The sequence below is a fragment of the Oncorhynchus masou genome, chromosome 29, assembly GCF_036934945.1.
Source record: "Oncorhynchus masou masou isolate Uvic2021 chromosome 29, UVic_Omas_1.1, whole genome shotgun sequence".
In the NCBI taxonomy this organism is placed as follows: domain Eukaryota; kingdom Metazoa; phylum Chordata; class Actinopteri; order Salmoniformes; family Salmonidae; genus Oncorhynchus; species Oncorhynchus masou.
The window spans coordinates 77,348,977-77,373,379 of record NC_088240.1 but is presented as its reverse complement, the minus strand read 5'-3'; the positions used below and the strand labels follow the sequence as shown (position 1 = coordinate 77,373,379).

Below are 24,403 nucleotides of genomic sequence, written 5' to 3'. Positions count from 1 at the left end.
GATAGGGAAAAGATCCGACCCCTGGGGGGCAAGTGCCCGGAAACAGGTCGATGGGGCAATCGTAAGGTCTATGGGGTGGTAGCATGGTGGCCCTCTGTTTGCTAAACACCAGTTTGAGGTCATGGTAACACTCGGGAACTCGGGTCAGGTCGATGGATTCTAAAGACTCGGGAGTAGAACTCGGGGAATTCTGGAAAATACAAGTAGCTTGGCACGTAGGACCCCACTGCTTGATAGTGCCCACAGACCAGTCGATGTGAGGGTTATGGCTGTGAAGCCAGGGGTATCCAAGGACGAGAGGGAACTCGGAACAGGAGATCAAATGAAAGTTCATCAATTCCTGGTGTTGTGAAACTGAAAGTCGCAAGGAGGTAGTGACATGAGTGACAAGTCCAGATCCCAAAGGGCTTCCATCCAATGTAGTGACCCTCATGGGTTCACTTAGAGGTTCAGAGGGAACGCCATTCTCCTTCGCCCAGACACCATCCATGAAGTTACCTGCGGCTCCAGAGTCTACCAAGGCTTGAAGGTGAAGCTTGTGGTTGTCCCAGGAGAGGGTGACTGGAATGAGCAGACGGGAGTTGGACGGATGGGAGGAGGTTATGTTTCGCGTTACAGTTCCCCCCGGTCTGTACGGGACAGAGCGTTTCCCTGGAGCCCGGGACACGTGGAACGGAAATGGCCCGGTTTGCCGCAATATAGACAGCGTCGCTCCCTCATCCGGCGGTCTCTCTCAGCCTGGGAGATGCGTCCAATCTGCATGGGTTCCGGTGGAGCCAGCGAGGATAAAGGTGGGGACTCGGAGCTGGGACTGATAGGGGCTAGAGGTCTACGGTTGAGTTCTCTCTCTCAGACGCTGGTCAATGCGTGAGGCCAACTTGATCAGGGACTCGAGATTGTCCGGTGGTTTCCGAGTGGCCAGTTCATCTTGGATAGTGTCGGAAAGGCCTTTCAGAAAGCACACCGTGAGCGCCTCGTTGTTCCAGCCACTCGCTGCTGCCACCGTGCGGAACTGGATGGCATAGTCCGTCACGCTGCGCCAACCTTGGTGGAGAGTCAGGAGCTGTTTGGCTGAGTCAGAACCACTGCTTGGGCCTTGAAACACTTGTTTGAATTCCTCAGCAAAGGCAGAGTAGCTGGCACAGCAGGAACTATGGGCATCCCACACAGCAGTAGCCCAGGCCAGGGCTTTTTCCGACAGCAGGGTGATGATATAAGCGATCTTAGACCGGTCGGTGGGAAACGACGAGGGTTGTAGCTCAAAGGAGAGAGAACATTGGGTGAGAAACCCTTTACAAGCACTTGGATCACCTGAGAACCGTTGGGGAGGTGGAAGACGAGGTTCAGCCAGGGGGTTAACTGCCATGGGTACGTGAATCTGAGGTACTGGGACGGGAACTGTTGCCGGGGTAAGACGATCAGATATTTGCTTAATGGAAGTCAGCATCTCCGACAGAAGATGAGAATGTCTAGCCATTAAGGCCTCTTGCTGAACCAGGGCGGCTTCGTGGCGTTGGACAGTCTCCTGGTGGTGGGACAGCATGGCAAAAAGGTCCTGGGAACTGGCTGCCTCTGGGTTTATTTTTGGCTCTGTGTTTCTGTCAGGACCCGGTTACGAACCTGGGTCTCCGGAGTGAGAAACAGTCACTTAACCAACTGAGCCACGAATAGTCAGCAGAACCCAGAAGATGAGGCAGACACAGCAGTACTTAAGACGGTGTATTTAATAAAGTAAAAAGGAGAAGTCCTTCAATACAAAATGGCAAATCCAAAAGGTGGTAGGTATAGCACAAAAAAGCCTCAAGAGATACTCAAAAAACAAAAACAGAATTCCACAAGAGCGTCCACTGGAATCGACAAGAATACACAGAACACTAGGGCTGGGTGCTAACATACAAACACAGAGCACAGAACTGAGGGAAACTAAGGGTTTAAATACAATCAGGGGAAACGAGGCACAGGTGCAAATAATAATGGGAATCAAGGGAAAAAACATAAGGTCAAAAAGCACAATGGGGGCATCTAGTGACCAAAACCCGGAACAACCCTAGCCAAATCCTGACAGAGAGAGGGAGAGAGGGAGAGAGAGAGGGAGAGAGAAAGAGAGAGAGTCTGTGTGTGAGATAGAGATGGGGAGAGAGAGACAGCGAGAGAGAGAGAGAGAGAGAGAGGGAGAGAGAGAGAGAGACAGAGAAAGAGATTGTCTATATATATATATATATACTGTATATACAGTGCTGTAACAATGTTACACAGTGCTGTAACAATATGACATTTTTAATGTCTTTATTGTTTTGAAACTTCTGTATGTGTAATGTTTACTGTTAATTTTTATTGTTTATTTCACTTTACATATTCACTTTATATATTATCTACCTCACTTGCTTTGGCAATGTTAACACATGTTTCCCATGCCAATAAAGCCCATTGAATTGAGAGAGAGAGAGAGTCAGTCAGTCAGTCAGTCAGTCAGTCAGTGTGTGAGATAGAGATGGAGAGAGTGTCTGTTAGTGAGAGAAATGAAGACAGAGAGAGAGAGAATGTCTGTGTGTGAGATAGGGAAGGAGAGAGAGAGCGATATGGAGAGACGAGAGAGTGTATGTGAGAAAGAGAGAGGGAGAGGTAGAGAGAAGAAGAGAGAGAGTGAGGGAGAGACCAGAGAGTAGAGATATGTTGAGTATTAGGGATCTACTGAAACATGCAGATTGGCAGGAGAAGTCATTGGAAGCTAAACTCCATCAGATACAGTGATGGTGGAAACAGCTTGTTAGCTCATTCAGACTGTCCTAATCCACCACGTTTGTTGATTAGATACGGAATCCAAACACTGTGGAAGGAATTCAAGACTCAGCGAGAGGGCGAGAAAGACAGAGAGGAGAACAGAGTATGGGGAGGGGTGGTTATGTATGGGAGGATAGGGACAGGGAGGGAGTAAGTGAGAGAGAGAGAGAGAGAGAGAGAAGAGTGAGAGAGAGAGAGAGAGAGAGAGAGGGGGGTGGTTATGTATGGGAGGAGAGGGACAGGGAGGGAGTAAGAGAGAGAGAGAGAGAGAGAGAGAGAAGAGTGTGAGAGAGAGAGGGGGGGCGTGGTTGTGTGTGGGAAGAGAGAGACAGGGAGGGAATAAGAGAAAGAGGGAGAAGAGAGAGAGAGAAGAGTCACCAGGACCACAAATACAAATTCCATCTAGACACTATTGCCCTAGAGCACACAAAAAACTATACATACCTTGGCCTAAACATCAGCGCCACAGGTAACTTCCACAAAGCTGTGAACGATCTGAGAGACAAGGCAAGAAGGGCATTCTATGCCATCAAAAGGAACATAAATTTCAACATACAAATTAGGAATTGACTAAAAATACTTGAATCAGTCATAGAGCCCATTGCCCTTTATGGTTGTGAGGTCTGGGGTCCGCTCACCAACCAAGACTTCACAAAATGGGACAAACACCAAATTGAGACTCTACACGCAGAATTCTGCAAAAAATATCCTCCGTGTACAACGTAGAACACCAAATAATGCATGTAGAGCAGAACTAGGCCGATACCCACTAATTATCAAAATCCTGAAAAGAGACATTAAATTCTATATATTCTAAAAGGAAGCGATTCCCAAACCTTCCATAACAAAGCCATTACCTACAGAGAGATGAACCTGGAGAAGAGTCCCCTAAGCAAGCTGGTCCTGGGGCTCTGTTCACAAACACAAACACACCCTACAGAGCCCCAGGACAGCAGCACAATTAGACCCAACCAAATGATGAGAAACAAAAAGATATGTACTTGACACATTGGAAAGAATTCATAAAAAAACAGAGCAAACTAGAATGCTATTTGGCCCTAAACAGAGAGTACACAGCGGCAGAATACCTGACCACTGTGACTGACCCAAAATTAAGGAAAGCTTTGACTATGTACAGACTCAGTGAGCATAGCCTTGCTATTGAGAAAGGCCGCCGTAGGCAGACATGGCTCTCAAGAGAAAACAGGCTATGTGCTCACTGCCCACAAAATGAGGTGGAAACTGAGCTGCACTTCCTAACCTCCTGCCCAATGTATGACCATATTAGAGAGACATATTTCCCTCAGATTACACAGATCCACAAAGAATTCGAAAACAAATCCAATTTTGAAAAACTCCCATATCTACTGGGTGAAATTCCACAGTGTACCATCACAGCAGCAAGATTTGTGACCTGTTGCCACGAGAAAAGGGCAACCAGTGAAGAACACACACCATTGTAAATACAACCCATATTTATGCTTATTTATTTTATATTGTGTCCTTTAACCATTTGTACATTGTTAAAACACTGTATAAATATAATATGACATTTGTAATGTCTTTATTGTCTTGAAACTTCTGTATGTGTAATGTTAACTGTTCATTTTTATTGTTTATTTCACTTTTATATATTATCTACCTCACTTGCTTTGGCAATGTTAACACATGTTTCCCATGCCAATAAAGCCCTTGAATTGAATTGAATTAAGAGAGAGAGGGGGGGGTGGTTGTGTATGGGAGGAGAGAGACAGGGAGGGAATAAGAGAGAGAGAGAGGGAGAAGAGAGAGAGAGAGAGAGAGAGAGAGAGAGAGAGAGAGCACGATGAATGGGTTACAGGGTTAATGTAGACAGACAGACTGTCGGATTGGGCACATTTGAACATTAACACTGACACTGAGAGGGAGCGGGCTAAGGACACATGGGGAGAGGGAGAGGGTTGGAGTACCTTACAACTATGGTACATGCGTATTTGCTGGAAAAACAAGTGGGGGCACATAGAGTGAGAGAGAGTGTGTGTTAGGGACAGAGATAAAGGGAGAGTGGGAGGAGACAAAGAGTGGGAGGAGGGGATAGAGAGAGGGAAGGAGACAGAGAATGTGTGTTCGGGACAGAGAGAGAGGAAGGGAGGGATGAGGGGGAGGGGGAGAGCGGGAGAGCAGGAGGAGGGGGATAGTGAGAGGGGAGGAGACAGAGAGTGTGTGTTTGGGACAGAGAGAGAGGAAGGGAGGGAAGAGGGGGAGGGGGAGAGTGGGAGAGCAGGAGGAGGGGGATAGGGAGAGGGGAGGAGACAGAGAGTGAGTGAAGTGGTGGTCTCTCAGGGAGAGAGACACGGTAAGTACCAAGGTCCTGAGGGATAGGAGGGTAGATATACCTCAGTGTCTGCTATAAAAACTACCAGCGCATGGACCTGCAGAGACAAAGTAACAATAACAGCCACTTGTGCTCCGATACAGATCTCCTAGAGTAGATCACCTGTGAAAGACAATATTTAGGAACAGAACAGCAGCAGACCAACAGCAGACTTACAAAGGGTCAGGAGGGTGTTGAAGTCTATTTAGATGCTGACGAGGACCCAGACAAGCTGAACAGAGACAGACGTTCCCATTTGAGAAAACTCTACAATGACAGTAAGTGGACGTTTCTTTCAAATTCAGCTATTGTTGTCCTTATGCAAATTGTATGAAAAGTGGTGGTGTCATATATTTTAATTTCCTCTATACCAACTGCAGAGAAATTCCATCGCAAAATAGTCATAAATACATTTTTTTTTATACAGCAAATGTCTTCCTTGCCCCACTTCATCGACAGGAGGCTGATATGACATTGCACTATAGTAATATAAACATAGAACCACTGTTTTTACAAGTAGATTCATGATTTGTGTATTGTTTGACATTTTTACTGCATCGTTAGCAGCTAGTAAGTCAAGCCTTTCACTGCACCCATTATAGCATCTGCTGAACGCTTTACGCAACAAATAAACTTTGATTTGCTTTTGATTTGATTTAGCCTGCTGTCAGATGTTGCGTTGGACTTAGTTGGTTTTGGGGTCACATTCTATGGACAATGGTATAATGTTCATGGGTCTGTAAATACAGTAACATCACTCTGACACTAGTATCTGCATAGTGAAGTGACATTGTAATATAGACATGTCTTCATACGGGGGCGTTCAGTTGGGGGTGTCAGTGGTTGCCACGGCCACGGGTCCAGAAAGGAGCACATAGTAGAGAGGCTTTTCAGCTTCCAGTGTTTATATCTTTACTGGTTTCACTTGTCTTTAAATCTGTTAATAGCGTTAGTCTTCGGACAGCTCATAATATTGTCATAGAGGCCAATATTTCAATTACAGCTAGCTCTTATCGACAGGGGGATTCATTGACCAATAAGGGATTAATTCATAATCACCTCAGGATACAAGGACACAGTGAATGTCAGGTGGGTGAGTCTGGGGCAACTGTCTTCCACCTGTTGCAGCAACAAGTTACGCAATTGGTGTCAATTGGGAAACGTCATTGGGTCAGCCAAGACCTCAGAAAAAAAATTGTAGACCTCCACAAGTTTGGTTCTTCCTTGGGAGCAATTTTCAAACGCCTGAATGTACCACGTTCATCTGTACAAACAATAGTACGCAAGTATAAACACCATGGGACCACACAGCCATCATACCACTCAGGAAGGAGACTAGAGATGAACGTACTTCGGTGCGAAAAGCGCAAATCAATCCCAGAACAACAGCAAAGGACCTTGTGAAGATGATGGAGAAAACAGGTAGAAACTTATCTATATTCACAGTAAAACAAGTCCTATATCGACATAACCTGAATGTTACGTCTAATCAAGGTGGGTGGAATCAGGCGCAGAGAGCAGATAGCGATATGAAAGTTTTATTCTCCGGTGAACAATGAACACGGTCAACCCAAAATACACACAGGGTGAATAATCCAACACAGGATAAAAGACGAACCGGAGAATAAGAACACAAGAACACCGACAGACATAGATGACAAACAAACAATCCCGCACAAAACAAGGGCGGGACAACCTACATTATACACAGACACTAATAAACTAAACAACACACAGGTGAAACCAATCAGACAAAACCAACAGATACACGAAAAGGGATCGGTAGTGGCGAGTAGGACGGTGACGACGACCTCCGAGCACCGCCTGAACGGGCAGGAGAGCCAACCTCGGCGGAAGTCGTGACACTGAAAGGTCGCTCAGCAAGGAAGAAGCCACTGCTCCAAAACCGCCATAAAAAAGCCAGACTACGGTTTGCAACTGCACCTGGGGACAAAGATCGTACTTTTTGGAGAAATGTCCTCTGGCATGATGAAGCAAAAATAGGACTGTTTGGTCATAATGACCATCGTTATGTTTGGAGGAAAAAGGGGGAGGCTTGCAAGCCGAAGAACACCATCCCAACCGTGAAGCACAGGGGTGGCAGCGTCATGTTGTGGGGGTGCTCTTCTGCAGGAGGGACTGGTGCACTTCACCAAATAGATGGCATCTTGAGGCAGGGAAATGATGTGGATATATTGAAGCAACATCTCAAGACATCAATCAGGAAGTTAAAGCTTCGTCGCAAATGGGTCTTCCAAATGGACAATGACCCCAAGCATACTTCCAAAGTTGTGGCAAAATGGCTTATGGACAACAAAGTCAAGGTATTTGTGTGGCCATCACAAAGCCCTGACCTCAATCCCATAGAAAACTTGTGGGCAGAACTGAAAAAGCATGTGCGAGCAAGGAGGCCTACAAACCTGACTCAATTACACCAGCTCTGTCAGGAGGAATGGGCCAAAATTCACCCAATTTATTTTGGGAAGGCTACCCATTTGAGCTAAGTTAAACAATTTAAAGGCAATGCTACCAAATACTAATTGAGTGTATGTTAAATGTCTGACCCACTGGGAATGTGATGAAAGAATTAAAAGCTGAAATAAATCATTCTCTCTGCTATTATTCTGACATTTCACATGTCAGAAATTGTGAAAAATTGAGTTTAAATGTATTTGGCTAAGGTGTATGTAAACTTCCGACTTCAACTGTATATAGGGGATCATACTGATGATATGATAGACACAGGGGACTGAGGGGGCAGTGACATTCATCAGTGACATTCATCCGATCTCTCATCTCATAATTTTCCCACATTTTATGGTAATCCCTGAGGTCGCCTGGCATCCTGTAACAGTACATTTTATGGTAATTCCTGAGGTCACTGGACATCCTGTAACAGTACATTTTATGGTAATCCCAGAGGTCACTGGACATCCTGTAACAGTAAATTTTATGGTAATCCCTGAGGTCACTGGACATCCTGTAACAGTACATTTTATGGTAATCCCTGAGGTCACTGGACATCCTGTAACAGTACATTTTATGGTAATCCCTGAGTTCGCCTGACATACTGTAACAGTACATTTTATGGTAATCCATGAGGTCGCCTGACATCCTGTAACAGTACATTTCATGGTAATCCCTGAGGTCACTGGACATCCTGTAACAGTACATTTTATGGTAATCCCTGAGGTCGCCTGACATACTGTAACAGTACATTTTATGGTAATCCCTGAGGTCACTGGACATCCTGTAACAGTACATTTTATGGTAATCCCTGAGGTCACTGGACATCCTGTAACAGTACATTTTATGGTAATCCCTGAGGTCACTGGACATCCTGTAACAGTACATTTTATGGTAATCCCTGAGGTCACTGGACATCCTGTCACAGTACATTTTATGGTAATCCCTGAGGTCACTGGACATCCTGTAACAGTACATTTTATGGTAATCCCTGAGGTCACTGGACATCCTGTCACAGTACATTTTATGGTAATCCCTGAGGTCACTGGACATCCTGTAACAGTACATTTTATGGTAATCCCTGAGGTCGCCTGACATCCTGTAACAGTACATTTTATGGTAATCCCTGAGGTCACTGGACATCCTGTAACAGTACATTTTATGGTAATTTCTGAGGTCGCCTGACATCCTGTAACAGTACATTTAATCGTAATCCCTGAGGTCACTGGACATCCTGTAACAGTACATTTTATGGTAATCCCTGAGGTCACTGGACATCCTGTAACAGTACATTTTATTGTAATCCCTGAGGTCGCCTGACATCCTGTAACAGTACATTTAATCGTAATCCCTGAGGTCACTGGACATCCTGTAACAGTACATTTTATGGTAATCCCTGAGGTCACTGGACATCCTGTAACAGTACATTTTATGGTAATCCCTGAGGTCGCCTGACATACTGTAACAGTACATTTTATGGTAATCCCTGAGGTCGCCTGACATCCTGTAACAGTACATTTAATGGTAATCCCTGAGGTCGCCTGACATCCTGTAACAGTACATTTTATGGTAATCCCTGAGGTCGCCTGACATCCTGTAACAGTACATTTTATGGTAATCCCTGAGGTCGTCTGATATCCTGTAACAGTACATTTAATGGTAATCCCTGAGGTCGCCTGACATCCTGTAACAGTACATTTAATGGTAATCCCTGAGGTCGCCTGACATCCTGTAACAGTACATTTTATGGTAATCCCTGAGGTCGCCTGACATCCTGTAACAGTACATTTTATGGTGACACTGAACCATATCCACCCAAGCATACATGTATCAGCAAGTTGATCAATCAATCAATCATTCACTTGATAAATGAATATGTATTTATATTGCATTTGTCATGTGTTTAGTATTTACTCCCAGTGCTCGTCGACCATTTTCAGTGTTGGTTGGTTATTCACCATGCAACGCGGTAGCTTATAAACCTCGTCAATTCCTGCAAGAATAACAAGACATTAGCAATGAAACATCAACTCAGAAAAATGTTCTCCCTATTTGACCATGTTTCTTGTTTTCTCTGTCAGGCTGCAGCTCAGGAACTGGACAAGCTATGTTTCCTCTCAGCCCAGTCCATGTCCACTCTGGAGACCTCCAACCACTTCCAGATGGTCAAGCTGCTGGGAGAGGGATCCTACGGCAAGGTCATGCTGGCCGTCCACAAGAAGAGAGGTCAGTAAAGCACCAGAGGTCACTGTGGAGAGTTATGGGGTGGGCAGGCGTTATAAATGATGCCTTCCGATATTATACTTATGTTAAAACATTTATTCTGTTCTACTGAGCCACTTCTTTTTTTTGTCTTTTTTTTTAAATTTTACCCTGTTTTCCTCCCCAATTTCATGGTTTCCAATTGTTTTAGTAGCTACTATCATGTCTCATCACTCGGGAGAGACGAAGGTTGAAAGTCATGCGTCCTCCGATTCACAACCCAACCAAGCCACACTGCTTCTTAACACAGCGCGCATCCAACCTGGAAGCCAGCGGCACCAACGTGTCAGAGGAAATACTGTGCACCTGGCGACCTTGGTTAGCATGCACTGCGCCCGGCCCGCCACAGGAGTCGCTGGTGCGCTATGAGACAAGGATATCCCTACCGGCCAATCCCTCCCTAACCCAGACGACACTAGGCCAATTGTGCGTTGCCCCACTGACCTCCCGGTCGCGGCCGGTTACGACAGAGCCTGGGCGTGAACCCAGAGTCTCTGGTGGCACAGCTGGCGCTGCAGTATAGTGCCCTTAACCACTGCGCCACCTGGGAGGCCGTTGAGCCACTTACTTTATGTTCGTATTCTTATCTTCTATAATTTCTCATTGTTGTTGCATTGTGGAGAATGAACCTGGCAGTAAGCGTTTAGCTGGACGGTATAAACCATGTGTATCCCATACAGACGGCTAATAAAACCTGAAACTTGTTAGTGTCCACGACACACCTATAATGGCTTGTTAGTGTCCACGCCACACCTATAATGGCTTGTTAGTGTCCACGACACACCTGTAATGGCTTGTTATAAAGGTAAAACGTTGTCAAAGACTCCGGCCACCCAAGTCATAGACTGTTCTCTCTGCTACCGCACAGCAAGTGGTACCGGAGCGCCAAGTCTAGGTCCAAGAGGCTTCTAAACAGCTTCTATCCCCAAGCCATAAGACTCCTGAACATGAACCCAGACTATTTGCATTGTCCCCCCCCTCTCCACACCACTGCCACTCTCTGTTGTAATCTATCCATAGTCACTTTAATGAACTCTACCTACATGTACCAACTACCTCCACTAACCGGTGCACATTGACTCTGTACCGGCACCCCCCCACCCCTGTATATATTGTTATTTTATACTGCTGCTCTTTAATTACCTGTTACTTTTATCTCGTATTCTTATCCTTTTTTTTAACTGCCCTGTTGGCTAGGGGCTAGTAAGTAATCATTTCACTGTACGGGATACACATGGTATATACCTGTTGTATTCGGCGCATGTGACTAATAACATTTTATTTCTGGTTCTAGTGAAATATATGTCTGAAGGGGTCTGGGGATACAGTTCAGAGGATAAAACTACACGTGAACAGTGAGTGTAGAGGTGTCTTTAAATAGTGTCAACTCAACCGTTAGCATGAGTGTTGCTGTTATGAAGTGCTTTACTACATTCTTGGGGATAGAGTTGCTGTGGGGTTTCCTCAGGGGAGAATGACTGCCCCTTCTCATTGAAGCCACGCAGGGTTGGATGGGTTACTTTCTAAATGTCATACATAACAGTTACTAGTTACCTGTCCAAAATTGTAATCTGTAACTTTTGGATTACCCAAACTCAGTAATCTGATTACTTTCCCCTAAAGAGGCGTTAAAAGAAGACAAACTATCCATCAAACATATTTTTTTGTGTCATCATAGAGGTCCCTGACTTGTGGTCAGACTCATTGGGTGGAACAAACTTAAACATACACCTTTCTTCAATGCTGAATTTTTTAACCTTTATTTAACTAGGCAAGTCAGTTAACAAATTCCTATTTTCAATGACGGCCTGGGAACAGTGGGTTAACTGCCTGTTCAGGGGCAGAACGACAGATTTGTACCTTGTCAGCTTGGGGATTCTAACTTGCTACTTTTCGGTTACTAGCCCAACACTCTAACCACTAGGCTACCCTGCCTATGTCATTGACAAAACAGAAAGGTGTCATATTGTATTTTTTCGCAAGCATCCTTTCTGAATTGAAAAGTAATCCAAGAAGTAATCATCTAGTTTTTCAAAATATATGTATTCTGATTACAATATTTTTGCAGGCAATGTAATTTCTTAGTTAGTTTTTTTAACCAGTTCTCCGCAACCCTGAAACCCCGGAAGTTCTAGGCCGACCACATTACTGCAGGCATTGTTAGCAAAAAATGGGATCCCCATGACAGTGAATGGAAAATTGTCAATCTTCGTGGTGTATCTTTGTGTAAATAAAAAACTTTGTGACTTGATCGATGGCTTTGTCCATTCATAAACAGTCATTGGATTTCCTCTATATAAAACCCAGGGAATAGGGAAGTAATATCATTAGACATCCCCGGGGCTATATGGAATCTGCCAGGATGTTTTTATGTTATCAATGTGGTCACAGTGATGACAACATGATTTACTCTATAATTGATGTATTGATGTTTTGGTGCAGTATTTTACTTGATTTGAATGTCTAAATAATTTCTGGGGCCTCTCCTCCTCTCCATCAGGCACTCCCATGGCTCTGAAGTTCTTCCCCCGCCAGTCCACATCCCTCTTCTCTTTCCTGCGTGAATACAACCTCTCCCTTTCTTATTGCACTCATCCCTCTCTCACCCGGGCCTTGGGTATCTTCTTTTCCACCCCCTGCTACTACGTCTTCGCCCAGCAGGCTGGTCTCTATGGAGACCTCTACAGTGTCATCGTGTCAGAGGTCAGTTAGAATCATACATCTGTTTACAATCTCTGAGTCAGTCATACATGAGAAGTGTTTCATTTCAATGTCAAAGCACTAAAGCTAAGTGCACAACACAGACCCAGTATTGTAATTCCTCAGAGGTCTGACCTCTGTCTGCCACCACCTCTACTGTTCCATATTGTCCTGGTCCCAGTTGCCCTTTTCCTCTGTCAGTGAGTACATGATAAAGACTTCAATGGAATCTCTCCAGTTGCCTTCACCTCGTCCCCTCTAGTGACTCTTTGTTTGTGTCGGTCTATGCCAGTAACCTACAGTGGATGATAAGCTTGCATCATCTTCAAGACCCTGGTGCTTGCCAACAGAGCAGCAAGGGGAACTGCACCTCCTTACCTTCAGGCTATGTTCAAACCCTACATCCCAACCTGAGCACTTCGTTCTGCCACCTCTGGTCTCTTGGGCCTCCCACCCCTACAGGAGGGCAGGTCCTGCTCAGCCCAGTCAAAGCTCTTCTCTGTCCTGGTATCCCAATGGTGGAACAACTTTTACCCTATAGTCATGTCCATTTTTCGAAAACTTCTGAAACCCTACCTCTTTGAAGAGTATCTTAAATAACTCTCACGGTGCCCCCTCCCCCCCACCTCTTTTCACCCTAGCACTGACTTTGCTGGTAAATGCTTTGTCGAGGGAAAATGTCCTTGATACGATTGTGATGTGTTGTTGTCTCACCTAGATACTGCATCTTCAGCACTAATTGTAAGACGCCCTGAAGAAGAGCATCTGCTAAATGTGAAAAATTACAAAGTGTTTGCTGTCCCCGATCCATTTAGCATCTTTGGGTGGGACGAGGACAACGTGATAGAACAGTGGTTCCCAAACATTTTTGTATCGTGACCCACATAAAGCTTTTTGTGTGACCTAACTAGTAAACTGAACCTAGCAGCCGCCTATGTTGAACCATGACCCAAAAGGAATCCAGGTCATACCATTTATGAAACAATGATATAGAGTATAATGTTGTTTCTCTCTCTGTCTCCAGGTGGGTGTAGATGAAGAGTGTGTCCAGAGGGTGATGTCTCAGCTGAGTGGTGCCGTCTCACACCTCCACTCCATAGGCTTCGTCCACCGGGACATCAAACCAGAGAAAATCTTCCTGTGTGACCGCACCTGTCGCTGGGTCAAACTGGGTGACTTCGGCCTGGCCCGCCCCACTGGCTGCACTATCCGTGCCGTCTGGTACGACTCACCCTTCTGCACACCTGAGGTGGAGCAGGCCAAAGAGTCTGAGAAAGTGAGGGAGCAGAGAGAGGAGGACAGAGAGGAGGAGGAGAACATTTGGATCACAGTGGAGACCACTATAGACAGCTGGGCCCTGGGCGTGCTGGTCTACTGCCTGCTGACGGGATGCTTTCCCTGGGAAGAGACCACGCACAACGACCCCGCCTACAGGAGGTACAAGGAGTGGTACGACCGCGAGATGGAGAGGGAGGAAAGGAGCGAGGGACTGAGAGGGGAGCAGGAAGTAATTTGGTGTGAAGGTGAAAGGGAAAAGGACAATATCCTGAGCCTGGAGATGAATCAGAAGTCGAACCCTGTGGCCCCACAGTTTGAAGGCTTCAGCCCACTGTTGATGTCTCTTTTCAGGGAGCTGCTTAACCCACAGCCCAGGCTTCGAGGAGGCCCTGACGAGATCCTCAGCTACCTGGGTGGGCCCTGGTTGATGGAGACGGAGAGAGAGGAGAAGAGGAAAGCAGAGGAGGTAGAGAAGGAGGCCAGGAAAATAAGAGAGGCAGGAACGGTGGAGGAAGGGAGGGAGAGGGAGGGAAGAGGGGAGAGATAAAGTGTTTCATACTAGACAGGTTTTTTAAGAATTTTTAAGATGTACTGTACATTTTCAAAGAGAATATTTACTTGATAGAGGTGGATATTCTGAATATTTTGCTGAACATTTCTTACTCTGTATTGATAGAATTGAGACAACTTTATTTTGATATTGCTGTATGTTGTATCTTGTAATAGTTCTCTACAGTGTAGTGCAACTTAATATAATGTGTGTGTGTGAGCGTGCATGTGCCATACCTGCCTGTGTATGTGCGTGCTTGAACATGATCGTGAGTGTGCATGTGGGCTTAGGGGCAGCTAGCCTCTTAAGAGAATACATTAATTAGTTCTCCTTCAACACACAGGCAGTATTATAATGATCACTCTATGACACTTTATGTTGTAAAAATATCTGAATAAACCAGTTTGTATTTATATGCTTCTCTATGTATGTCTAATACACTTTTTCTTGTATTATTTTTAAATAATACATTTTCCAATATGCAAACCTAGGGATTTTGTCAAAAATCAGCAAAACAACTAGGTTACCCACAAGTGTACCTGGCTCCACGGGAGCACTAAAGGGCGCTTAGTCCCCTCAGTTCAAACTTTATCCAACTCAGTTTTCATTTTAAGTCACTACATAAAAATAGCAAAAAAGTTACAAGCAGTGTGTGTATGGGGCTATGGAAAGCTACTGGGGCGGTTAAATCAAATCAAATCCTATTTTATGCACAGAATACAACAGGTGTAGACCTTACAGCGAAATGCTTACTTACAAGCCCTTACTACCAACAATGCGGTTTTACGAAAAATCAGTGTTAAGTAAAAAAATAAATAAGTAAAAAATACAAATAGCAAAGAATTAAAAAGCAGCAGTAAAATAGCATTAGAGAGGCTGTATACAGGAGTTACAGGTACAGCTGGAGGTATCGTGAGAGGCTGTATACAGGAGGTACAGGTACAACAGGAGGTACTGGTACAGCAGGAGGTATCGAGAGAGGCATGACTCCTTTGGGTTTCCATAAAAAAGCGGGGGTAAACGCTTCTCTTCTCTGTGGTAGGCTGTGAATAACGTGATGTAATATTTGATTTTGATGTATAAGGGCGGGGTCAAGTTGACGGTCTAACGGACCATTCTGGTCCTCTGCTGTTCCTATGGGTGGAGCTCTGAGGGGTGTCTTCCTTATGATGGTGTGAGGTTTTCATCCCGACATTCCCGTCAGTGATCTTCAGGTCGGAAAGTCGGAGCTCCAGAAAGAGAAAGAGTTCTTTTCCCCCCCAGAGTTCCCAGTTTTGAACGCGGCACTAATCCCTACTGATACTTATTAAAGTAGTGTAGTGGAACTATACATCATATTAATTTATAGGGCTGATGGAAAAGATCGGAATGTTTAGCTTATGTTGATAAACTTTTGTTTATTCACAGTTTAGGAGCAGCAATGTACACACGGCAGTAGGCCAACCCGTGAATGTTCCAAAATGCATTTGCGGGTAACACCGTTCTGAAATGTGCACCGCACACGCAAGAGATTTCATTGACAGATATGGAATTATCCATTAGAAAAAGGGGGATTTAAACATGCAACAACTATCATGAGTTGCTAATATGATTAGGATAATGCCTTTGGCTGCTAGAATAATAATAATTGCCTCCACGTTTCTGTGGTGGGATTTTGGCTATAGGCTAGTTTGAATCAAGGTAAAACATGCGTCATAATATGAAATAAAACGACCAGGTTTACTAATGACAGCAATGCTAATGATAGGTCTAACCATATTCTGGTAGATGAAATGTTAACTAGCTACGAAGAAGCCTACCTGTCAGAATGACGGTGGTGGAAAAAGTACTCAATTGTCATACTTGAGTAAAAGTAAAGATACCCGAAAATGACTCAAGTAAAAGTGAAAGTCACCCAGTAAAATCACACTTGAGTAAAAGTCTGAAAGTATTTGGTTTACATTTACATTTACATTTAAGTCATTTAGCAGACGCTCTTATCCAGAGCGACTTACAAATTGGTGAATTCACCTTCTGACATCCAGTGGAACAGCCACTTAAGTATCAAAAGTAAATGTAATTGCTAAAATATACTTAAGTATCTAAAGTAAAAGTATATAAATAATTTCTAATTCCTTATATCAAGCAAACCAACTTTCAAAACAAGCAACTTGTTCCCTAAAAAATAAAAAATAAACGAAGTATGTGTGTTCAGTGAGTCTGCCAGATCAGAGGCAGTAGGCATGACCAGCGATTTTCTCTTGATAACTGTGTGAATTGGACCATTTTTCTGTTCTGCTAAGCATTGAAAATGTACCGAGTACTTTTTGGTGTCAGGGAAAATGTATGGAGTAAAAAGTACATACTTTTCTTTAAGAATGTAGTGAAGTAAAAGTAAAAGTTGTCAAAAATATAAATAGTAAAGTACAGATGCCCCAAAAAACTACTTAAGTAGTAGTTTCAAGTATTACTACCTAAGTTCCTTACCCCACTGCAGAATGATACCATGATGTTATTTGCGTCAATCCAGTGGCCATTTATTTTACAAATTCCATCTCATGTGCTACAGAAACACCACAAACAATAATGCTAGGTGCCTGCACACTTGAATTAAAGGGTAACTATTCTAAAAATCAAAATTTCAGAGATTTTTCCCAGACCTCAAAAGAGGTCTCCAGATGCGTTTTAAGCATTGTTATGGACTTAGAACATCCAATATTTTGTGTGACTTCTGAAACCTGTGAATTTCTGACTCAGTTTATCTGTTCCAATAGTAGGCCTTACTAATAGCATTCTGCACGGTACAGCTTGGGTTGGCCTGACTGTGACAGACCATATTCCCCCATTCATTTAGAATGTTTGGTTACCGAAAGGTTTATAATTCCTTCAATATAATATACACTGATGTTAGGAATTTTATGAATAAATGACTAAACAATATCTCCATTTTAAATAGAACTGTAACTAAGTAAACTTATACTCTGTTTTATTATATCTGATTAACAATGTGAGTTCTTAAGTGAGGGATTGTGGAGCCTGAAACAGGGGGTAATTACATTTAAATAAATACCATTCCAGCCAGTTTGGAGGAGATTAGGAGTGTTTTTTTAAGTAAGCAGAAAAGGTCTTTAACCTATGGTTGAACCGACGAAACTTAGCTCTGGGGTGTTTTAGATAAGGTAGTGAGTGCATTCCCAGGTTTTCCGTTAACTAGAACTGTCAGCTAAATGGTGATCGATAATGGTGAGGGATCAAGAGTTAATTCAGTTATGTTGTGTGACCTGTGTGTGCGTTAGTGAGTCAGAATGAACTTTTAAACTTGCTTTGTCTCGGTCGGGATTTATTCTAGAAGCAATGAAATGATGTCATATTTTGTATATAAACTGTTGTTCGTGGTTACATGGCAGCGCGCTCCGAGAATAAATCCTATTATCCGTTATTGATGAGACTGGTCTCCGTCTATTTTATGCAAATAAGAATCTTACAAATTCTCATAAAATAGACTAAGTGAATTCAATTAATGAAAACATATTGGATATAATGTAATTACAGTAACAACTGAGTATACAAAACATTAAGAACACCTGCTCTTTCCATGACATAGACTGACCAGGTGAATCCAGGTGAAAGATGATCCCTTATTGATGACACTTGTTAAATCCACTTTAATCAGTGTAGATGAAGGGGAGGAGACAGGTTAAATGAGGATTTTTAAGCCTTTGGACATTGAGACATGGATTGTGTATGTGTGCCATTCAGAGGATGAATGGGCAATAGCAAATATTTAAGTTCTTTTGAACGGGTTATGGTAGTAGGTGCCAGGTGCACCGTTTGAGTGTGTCAAGAACTGCAATGCTGCTGGGTTTTTCAAGCTCAATAGTTTCCTGTGTGTATCAAGAATGGTGCCCCACCCAAAGGACATCCAGCCTACTTGACACAACTGTGGGAAGCATTGGAGTCAACATGGGCCAGCATCTCTGTGGAACACTGTCGACACCATATACAGAGCCTTCGGGAAAGTATTGACTCCTTTTATTTTTCCATATTTTGTTACGTTACAGCCTTAGTATGAAATTTATTAAATAAAAAAATCCTCGGCAATCTACACACACTACCCCGTAATGACTGGTCTGAGTCGGGGTCTGAGTCGTGGTCTGAGTCTGGGTCTGAGTCGTGGTCTGAGTCGGGGTCTGAGTCGTGGTCTGAGTCGGGGTCTGAGTCGGGGTCTGAGTCTGGGTCTGAGTCTGGGTCTGAGTCGTGGTCTGAGTCGGGGTCTGAGTCGGGGTCTGAGTCTGGGTCTGAGTCTGGGTCTGAGTCGGGGTCTGAGTCGTGGTCTGAGTCTGGGTCTGAGTCGTGGTCTGAGTCGGGGTCTGAGTCGGGGTCTGAGTCTGGGTCTGAGTCTGGGTCTGAGTCGTGGTCTGAGTCTGGGTCTGAGTCGTGGTCTGAGTCTGGGTCTGAGTCGGGGTCTGAGTCGGGGTCTGAGTCTGGGTCTGAGTCTGGGTCTGAGTCGTGGTCTGAGTCGGGGTCTGAGTCGGGGTCTGAGTCGGGGTCTGAGTCGTGGTCTGAGTCGTGGTCTGAATCGGGGTCTGAGTCTGTCCCTGAGTTGGGGTCTGTCCCTGAGTCTGAGTTGGGGTCTGAGTCTGGGTCTGAGTCGGGGTCTGAGTCTGTCCCTGAGTCGGGGTCTGTCCCTGAGTCGGGGTCTGAGTCTGGGTCTGAGTCTGGGTCTGTAGATGAAGACTAATAATTATTGAAATAATAATACATTTCTTAATTAACTCATCAACATGCTTTTTGAAAGATACTTTTTCATCAATCCAGTTACCCAGGTAGTCATAAACAGGGACACGATCAATGTGGGCACCATCCAAAGTATGTATGCATCAGATACATTTTGGGAAATAACATATACTTGGTTTTACCTGCATTAATGACCAATATCAGTTCAACAAAGGCCTTCTACAGGACTATAAAGACAGATTGAAGCTTTGACAGAGGCTGATCAGCTGTGGGGGCAAAAGCATTCACCACAGTGTCAGCTGCATACAGGTGAAAGTCATTTCTTAATTATTTTTTTTACAGATAAACTAATATTGTTCATGTAAATAGTGAAATGAACTGGACCAAGAATCGATCCCTGTGGGACACGCTTTGTTATGTCCAGAAAACCTGATTTAACGCCATCAGTAAATACATTCTGTTCTGTCCTTTAAATAATTTCCAAACCAGCTACACTCAGCCTGGTCCAGGCCAATTGATGAACGCCTCTGACTAAGTAATTGTGTCGAAGGCTTTAGACATATCAATAAAAAGAGCCGCACAGTGTTTCTTCTGATCCAAACAATTAAGAACATCTGTTAACCAAAGAAATAGCAGAAATGGTGCTATGACCAGGTCTGAAATCTACCTGACTGGTGTTCATTTTAGAATACATTTCATAGTTGAAAGGGATCTAAGTTGAGTATTTACCAAGGATTTGATCATTTGTGCTAGGCAAGAGAGTTAGGAAGTGGGGTGATAATTATTTAAGTCACACAAGTCCCCACCACCTTTCGAAACCCTGGGGATGGTACCAGAAATAATTTGAAGGTTAAAAATGTTTAAAATACTCTGCAATCAGAGGAGCAGAAATCTGCAGCAAGAAATTATCAAGCAAATCAGACCCCCATTTTGTTTTTACTTCAATCTTGCTTAAGGTGTCTAGCACATCAAAAGTAGAAAGTTGTTGAAATGAACACAAAGATTCATTAGAAGTTGCCAGAACTTCCATTGAGACAACTAGAGGTGAGGAGAGGGGCAGGCAGTCGACTGGCTGACCAGGGCCAATTAAACCACCATTTCTACAATAAAAAGCCTGCAGAGATAAAATGATTAAAACCATCACATCTCACTTTTCTTAGTAATGATCCCAGAGTCTGACACAATTTGCTTAGTCAAGGAAGGAGAGGGATTTCCACTCTTCAGCGCGTTAACTGTTTTCTAACATGTAGACGGATAACCAGCAGTCTGAGATGGAACTTAGACAGTAGATAGATTTAGCGGGCCTAATTTGCGAAAGTGCATCAATTTCCCAATTGCCTGAAAAGCTGCAAATCAGCTACAGAGTCATTTTTTTCAATACTTGACCCAGCCTTGGAATTGTTCCTATTTTGTTGCCTTACAACCTTGAATTCAGATAGTTTTTTGGAGGGTTTGTATCATTTACATTACAACATTACATTTAAGTCATTTAGCAGACGCTCTTATCCAGAGCGACTTACAAATTGGTGAATTCACCTTCTGACATCCAGTGGAACAGCCACTTTACAATAGTGCATCTAAATCATTTAAGGGGGGGGGGTGAGAAGGATTACTTTATCCTATCCTAGGTATTCCTTGAAGAGGTGGGGTTTCAGGTGTCTCCGGAAGGTGGTGATTGACTCCGCTGTATTTACACAACATGCCTACCACCATTAAGATGTAAAATATTTTTATTGTGAAGCAAACAGGAAATAACAGTTGCATAACTATTTACCCCGCCAAAGTCAATACTTTGTAGAGCCACCTTTTGCAGCAATTACAGATGCAAGTCTCTGAGGGTTATGTCTCTATAAGCTTGGCACATCTTTCCACTGGGATTTTTGCCCAATTTTCAAGGCAAAACTGCTCCAGCTCCTTCAAGTTGGATGGGTTCTGCTGGTGTACAGCATTCTTTAAGTCATACCACAGATTCTCAATTGGATTGAGGTCTGGGCTTTGAGTAGGCCATTCCAAGACATTTAAATGTTTCCCCTTAAACCACGTGAGTGTTGCTTTAGCAGTATGCTTAGTGTCATTGTCCTGCTGGAAGGTGAACCCCCGTCCCAGTCTCAAATCTCTGGAAGACTGAAACAGGTTTCCCTCAAGAATTTCCCTGTATTTAGCGCCATCCACCATTCCTTCAATTCTGACCAGTTTCCCAGTCCTTGCCGATGAAAATCATGTTGTTCTCGGGCTGATGAGAGGTGTTGGGTTTGCACCAGACATAGCGCTTTCCTTGATGGCCAAAAAGCTCAATTTTAGTCTCATCTGACAAGAATACCTTCTTCCATATGTTTGGGGAGTCTCCCATATGCCTTTTGGTCAACAACAAGCGTGTTTGCAAAATGTTTTCTTTAAGCAATGGCTTTTTCTGGCAACACCTCCAGCTCTGTGGAGTGTAAGGCTTAAAGTGGTCCTATGCACAGATACTCCAGTCTCCGGTGGAGCCTCCGGTGTCAATAAAAAAAAATCAGCCATTTATCTATCGTCATTTAAGAGAAATCGTACAATGACAGATTTGTGATGTTCAAATATAGGTGTTTTTTTTCAACAGTTACAGATCCAGTTGCAGGGTGTTCATACGAATATTTTTAAAGTGTGCTGCGGAGCTCTGCGAGATTTCTGTGGTTTTCAATGATTTTCTGAAATAACACACAGTCACTAAACCCTCCGTAAATAACTCAGTTCTTAACGTAAAGACTTAAAACTCAGGATTCTGTAAAGGCATACCCCAATGAGGATATGAGTTTATTTATAGCTTCCTGTGCCAACAGAAAGTGCCTTAAATGGTGTCATAGTGGCTGTATCCAAGGGTTAAAAAGGTCAGATCTTTTCAAAACTTCATATGTGTGATTAGGCAACCCTCCTGAACTGTAAAATCAGTCATTTCTCCCAACAGATGTCAAAGAAAAGCTCTCACACACACACACAGCAAGGATGGAGTGACAAAGCGTGGTGTTTAAAGACACAGAGAGCAGGCAATGGCATAAACATAATCCCAAGGCCGTGCCGAGTTCAACGAGGCTTCACGCTTGACCGTAGCTCGCTCGGTCTGAGCGCAGCGACCATGAGAAAAATAGGCCCAAAATGAAGCCTGCACCACAATGTCATTTGATTTTGGGTGACAGCGGCGGAACCGTTAGGTTTAGAAGGACAATTCAAACACAGGACTGTTCCTAAGGTCCTCCCGATCTGTGCAAGCCTAACCTTGACCGTGTGGCATTAACCCTTCACAGTTAAAAGAAGGTGTTTACATAAAAACAGTTTGCATTGACTTCTCTCCCCATAGGAATACATTGGCTTCACCTCTAAATTCAACCTGAAGCCTATGTGGGTTATGAATGCCTTATGAACCTGTCTTCTATGACAGTCCATCAGACCACTATGAGGTCTACCTGTGTCGATTCTAAGCTTCCTGGAGCAACCGGAAGTGGTTAAATTCACCCAAAAGGTATTTGGATGTACATCACCAGCAAAGGTGAAAATGACTCTGCATTCAACCCTGTGTAGATCAGTCAATTCTCAACGTAAAGACTTAAAACTCAGGATTCCGTAAGTGTCTATGTCAATCAAGACATGTGTGTACTTATAGCTTCCTGTGCCAACCGGAAGTGCCATAATTGGTGTCTCAGGGGCTGTTTGGAAGGGTTAAAAAAATCAGATCTGTCCAAAACTTCATATGTGTGATTAGGCAACCCCCATGAACTGTAAGTCATTTTTCCCATAAAATTTCAAAGAAAAACTAAATCACACACACACACAGCTTGGAAGTAGGGACCCATTGGGGTGCGTAGAGACAAACACTCTCTGCATTAGTTAACCTTGTTGGAACTTTTAAAGAACCGTCAGACCTAGAGTTCCGAAACTTTAGAATCCAGTTCTAGACCTCAGGTCGATAGTGCGTGGTGAGTTACGGCGCTCTAGAAGGTTCTCAGACCGAGAAACAGCCTCGTACATTTGCAATGACTTCAATTCATTTTGACCATTACTAAAATGGCGACATTTAGAAATGTCCCAGAGTCACAAGACTAGGTGCATTGTGACCGTCTCGGCCCATAGAGACAGAACCCAACGTTTCTGTCCGATAGCTCATTCAAGGACCCCGTAGCAAGTCATGGAAAAAAGTGGATTTTCAGCACCAATTAGGGTTTTGCTCGGACACCAAATGACCTATCGAGCCGAAATTTGGGATTCGGGGTCGCCTCAGCTAGGCCTACACATAACACAAGAAATGGACCCGCAGCTAGAACGTAACTACGTGTTTTATGTTTTTTTTATGGTTTGAACCGAAGGCGTTGTGAATTTTGGGCCAGCTCTGAAGTATGTGATACTTGGCTCCTAAACGAGTTGGGAAAAGTGGGTTTGGTGTCAGTTTGTATCAGTTTGGTGTCAGAATGATATCAAATTGACTGATGGACGGTGACTTGCTGGTGACTCTTGTCCATTTGCAATATGTTTAAACGGTGAGGTACCATCACCAAAAGTGACATTCTGAAATCAACCCTAACGAGCGATGGAGAGGTACCAGAATCAATGCCCAGCCATCCCGAGTTCATCGGGCCAGTCAATTTGGCATTCCTGCACGATTTTTATAGCATGACAAATTCGGGATTGTGAATGCCCAGTTAACCATATTGCAAATGCACAGTGACTTTGCAAAAGTGAGAAAACATTTGCAATATGTTTCAACAGTGAGGTACCATCACCAAAAGTGACATTCTGAAATCAACCCTAACGAGCGATGGAGAGGTACCAGAATCACTGCCCAGCCATCCCGAGTTCATCGGGCCAGTCAATTTGGCATTCCTGCACGATTTTTATCGCATGACAAATTCGTGATGGTGAATGCCCAGTTAACCATATTGCAAATGCACAGTGACTTTGCAAGAGTGAGAAAACATCAACAAATGGACATTCTGAAATCAACCCGAACGAGCAATGGAGAGGTACCAGAATCACTGCCCAGCCATCCCGAGTTCATCGGGCCAGTCAATTTGGCATTCCTGCACGATTTTCAGTGACTTTGCAAAAGTGAGAAAACATTTGCAATATGTTTTAACAGTGAGGTACCATCACCAAAAGTGACATTCTGAAATCAACCCAAATGAGCGATGGAGAGGTTCCAGAATCACTGCCCAGCCATCCCGAGTTCATCGGGCCAGTCAATTTGGCATTCCTGCACGATTTTTATAGCATGACAAATTTGTGATGGTGAATGCCCAGTTCACCATATTGCAAATGCACAGTGACTTTGCAAA

General features: G+C 43.8%; 1 protein-coding gene across 1 annotated transcript; it reads left to right on the top strand.

Annotated features, from left to right (window-relative positions):
* Window positions 1-5,104: 5,104 nt before the first annotated feature.
* On the top strand, window positions 5,105-14,387 carry LOC135521319 (serine/threonine-protein kinase SBK2-like). The gene is made up of 4 exons (XM_064947237.1): window positions 5,105-5,412; window positions 9,682-9,826; window positions 12,363-12,565; window positions 13,587-14,387. Exons 1-4 carry the CDS (start codon window positions 5,407-5,409, stop codon window positions 14,385-14,387), a joined length of 1,155 nt encoding a protein of 384 aa, XP_064803309.1. The 5' UTR covers window positions 5,105-5,406.
* Window positions 14,388-24,403: the final 10,016 nt, after the last annotated feature.

Bases quoted from the DNA above. Each gene is read 5' to 3' on its own strand.
- LOC135521319 (XM_064947237.1), top strand. The intron at 9,827-12,362 runs GTCAGTAAAGCA...CCTCTCCATCAG, and splicing joins GGCCGTCCACAAGAAGAGAG to GCACTCCCATGGCTCTGAAG. The intron at 12,566-13,586 runs GTCAGTTAGAAT...CTCTGTCTCCAG, and splicing joins ACAGTGTCATCGTGTCAGAG to GTGGGTGTAGATGAAGAGTG.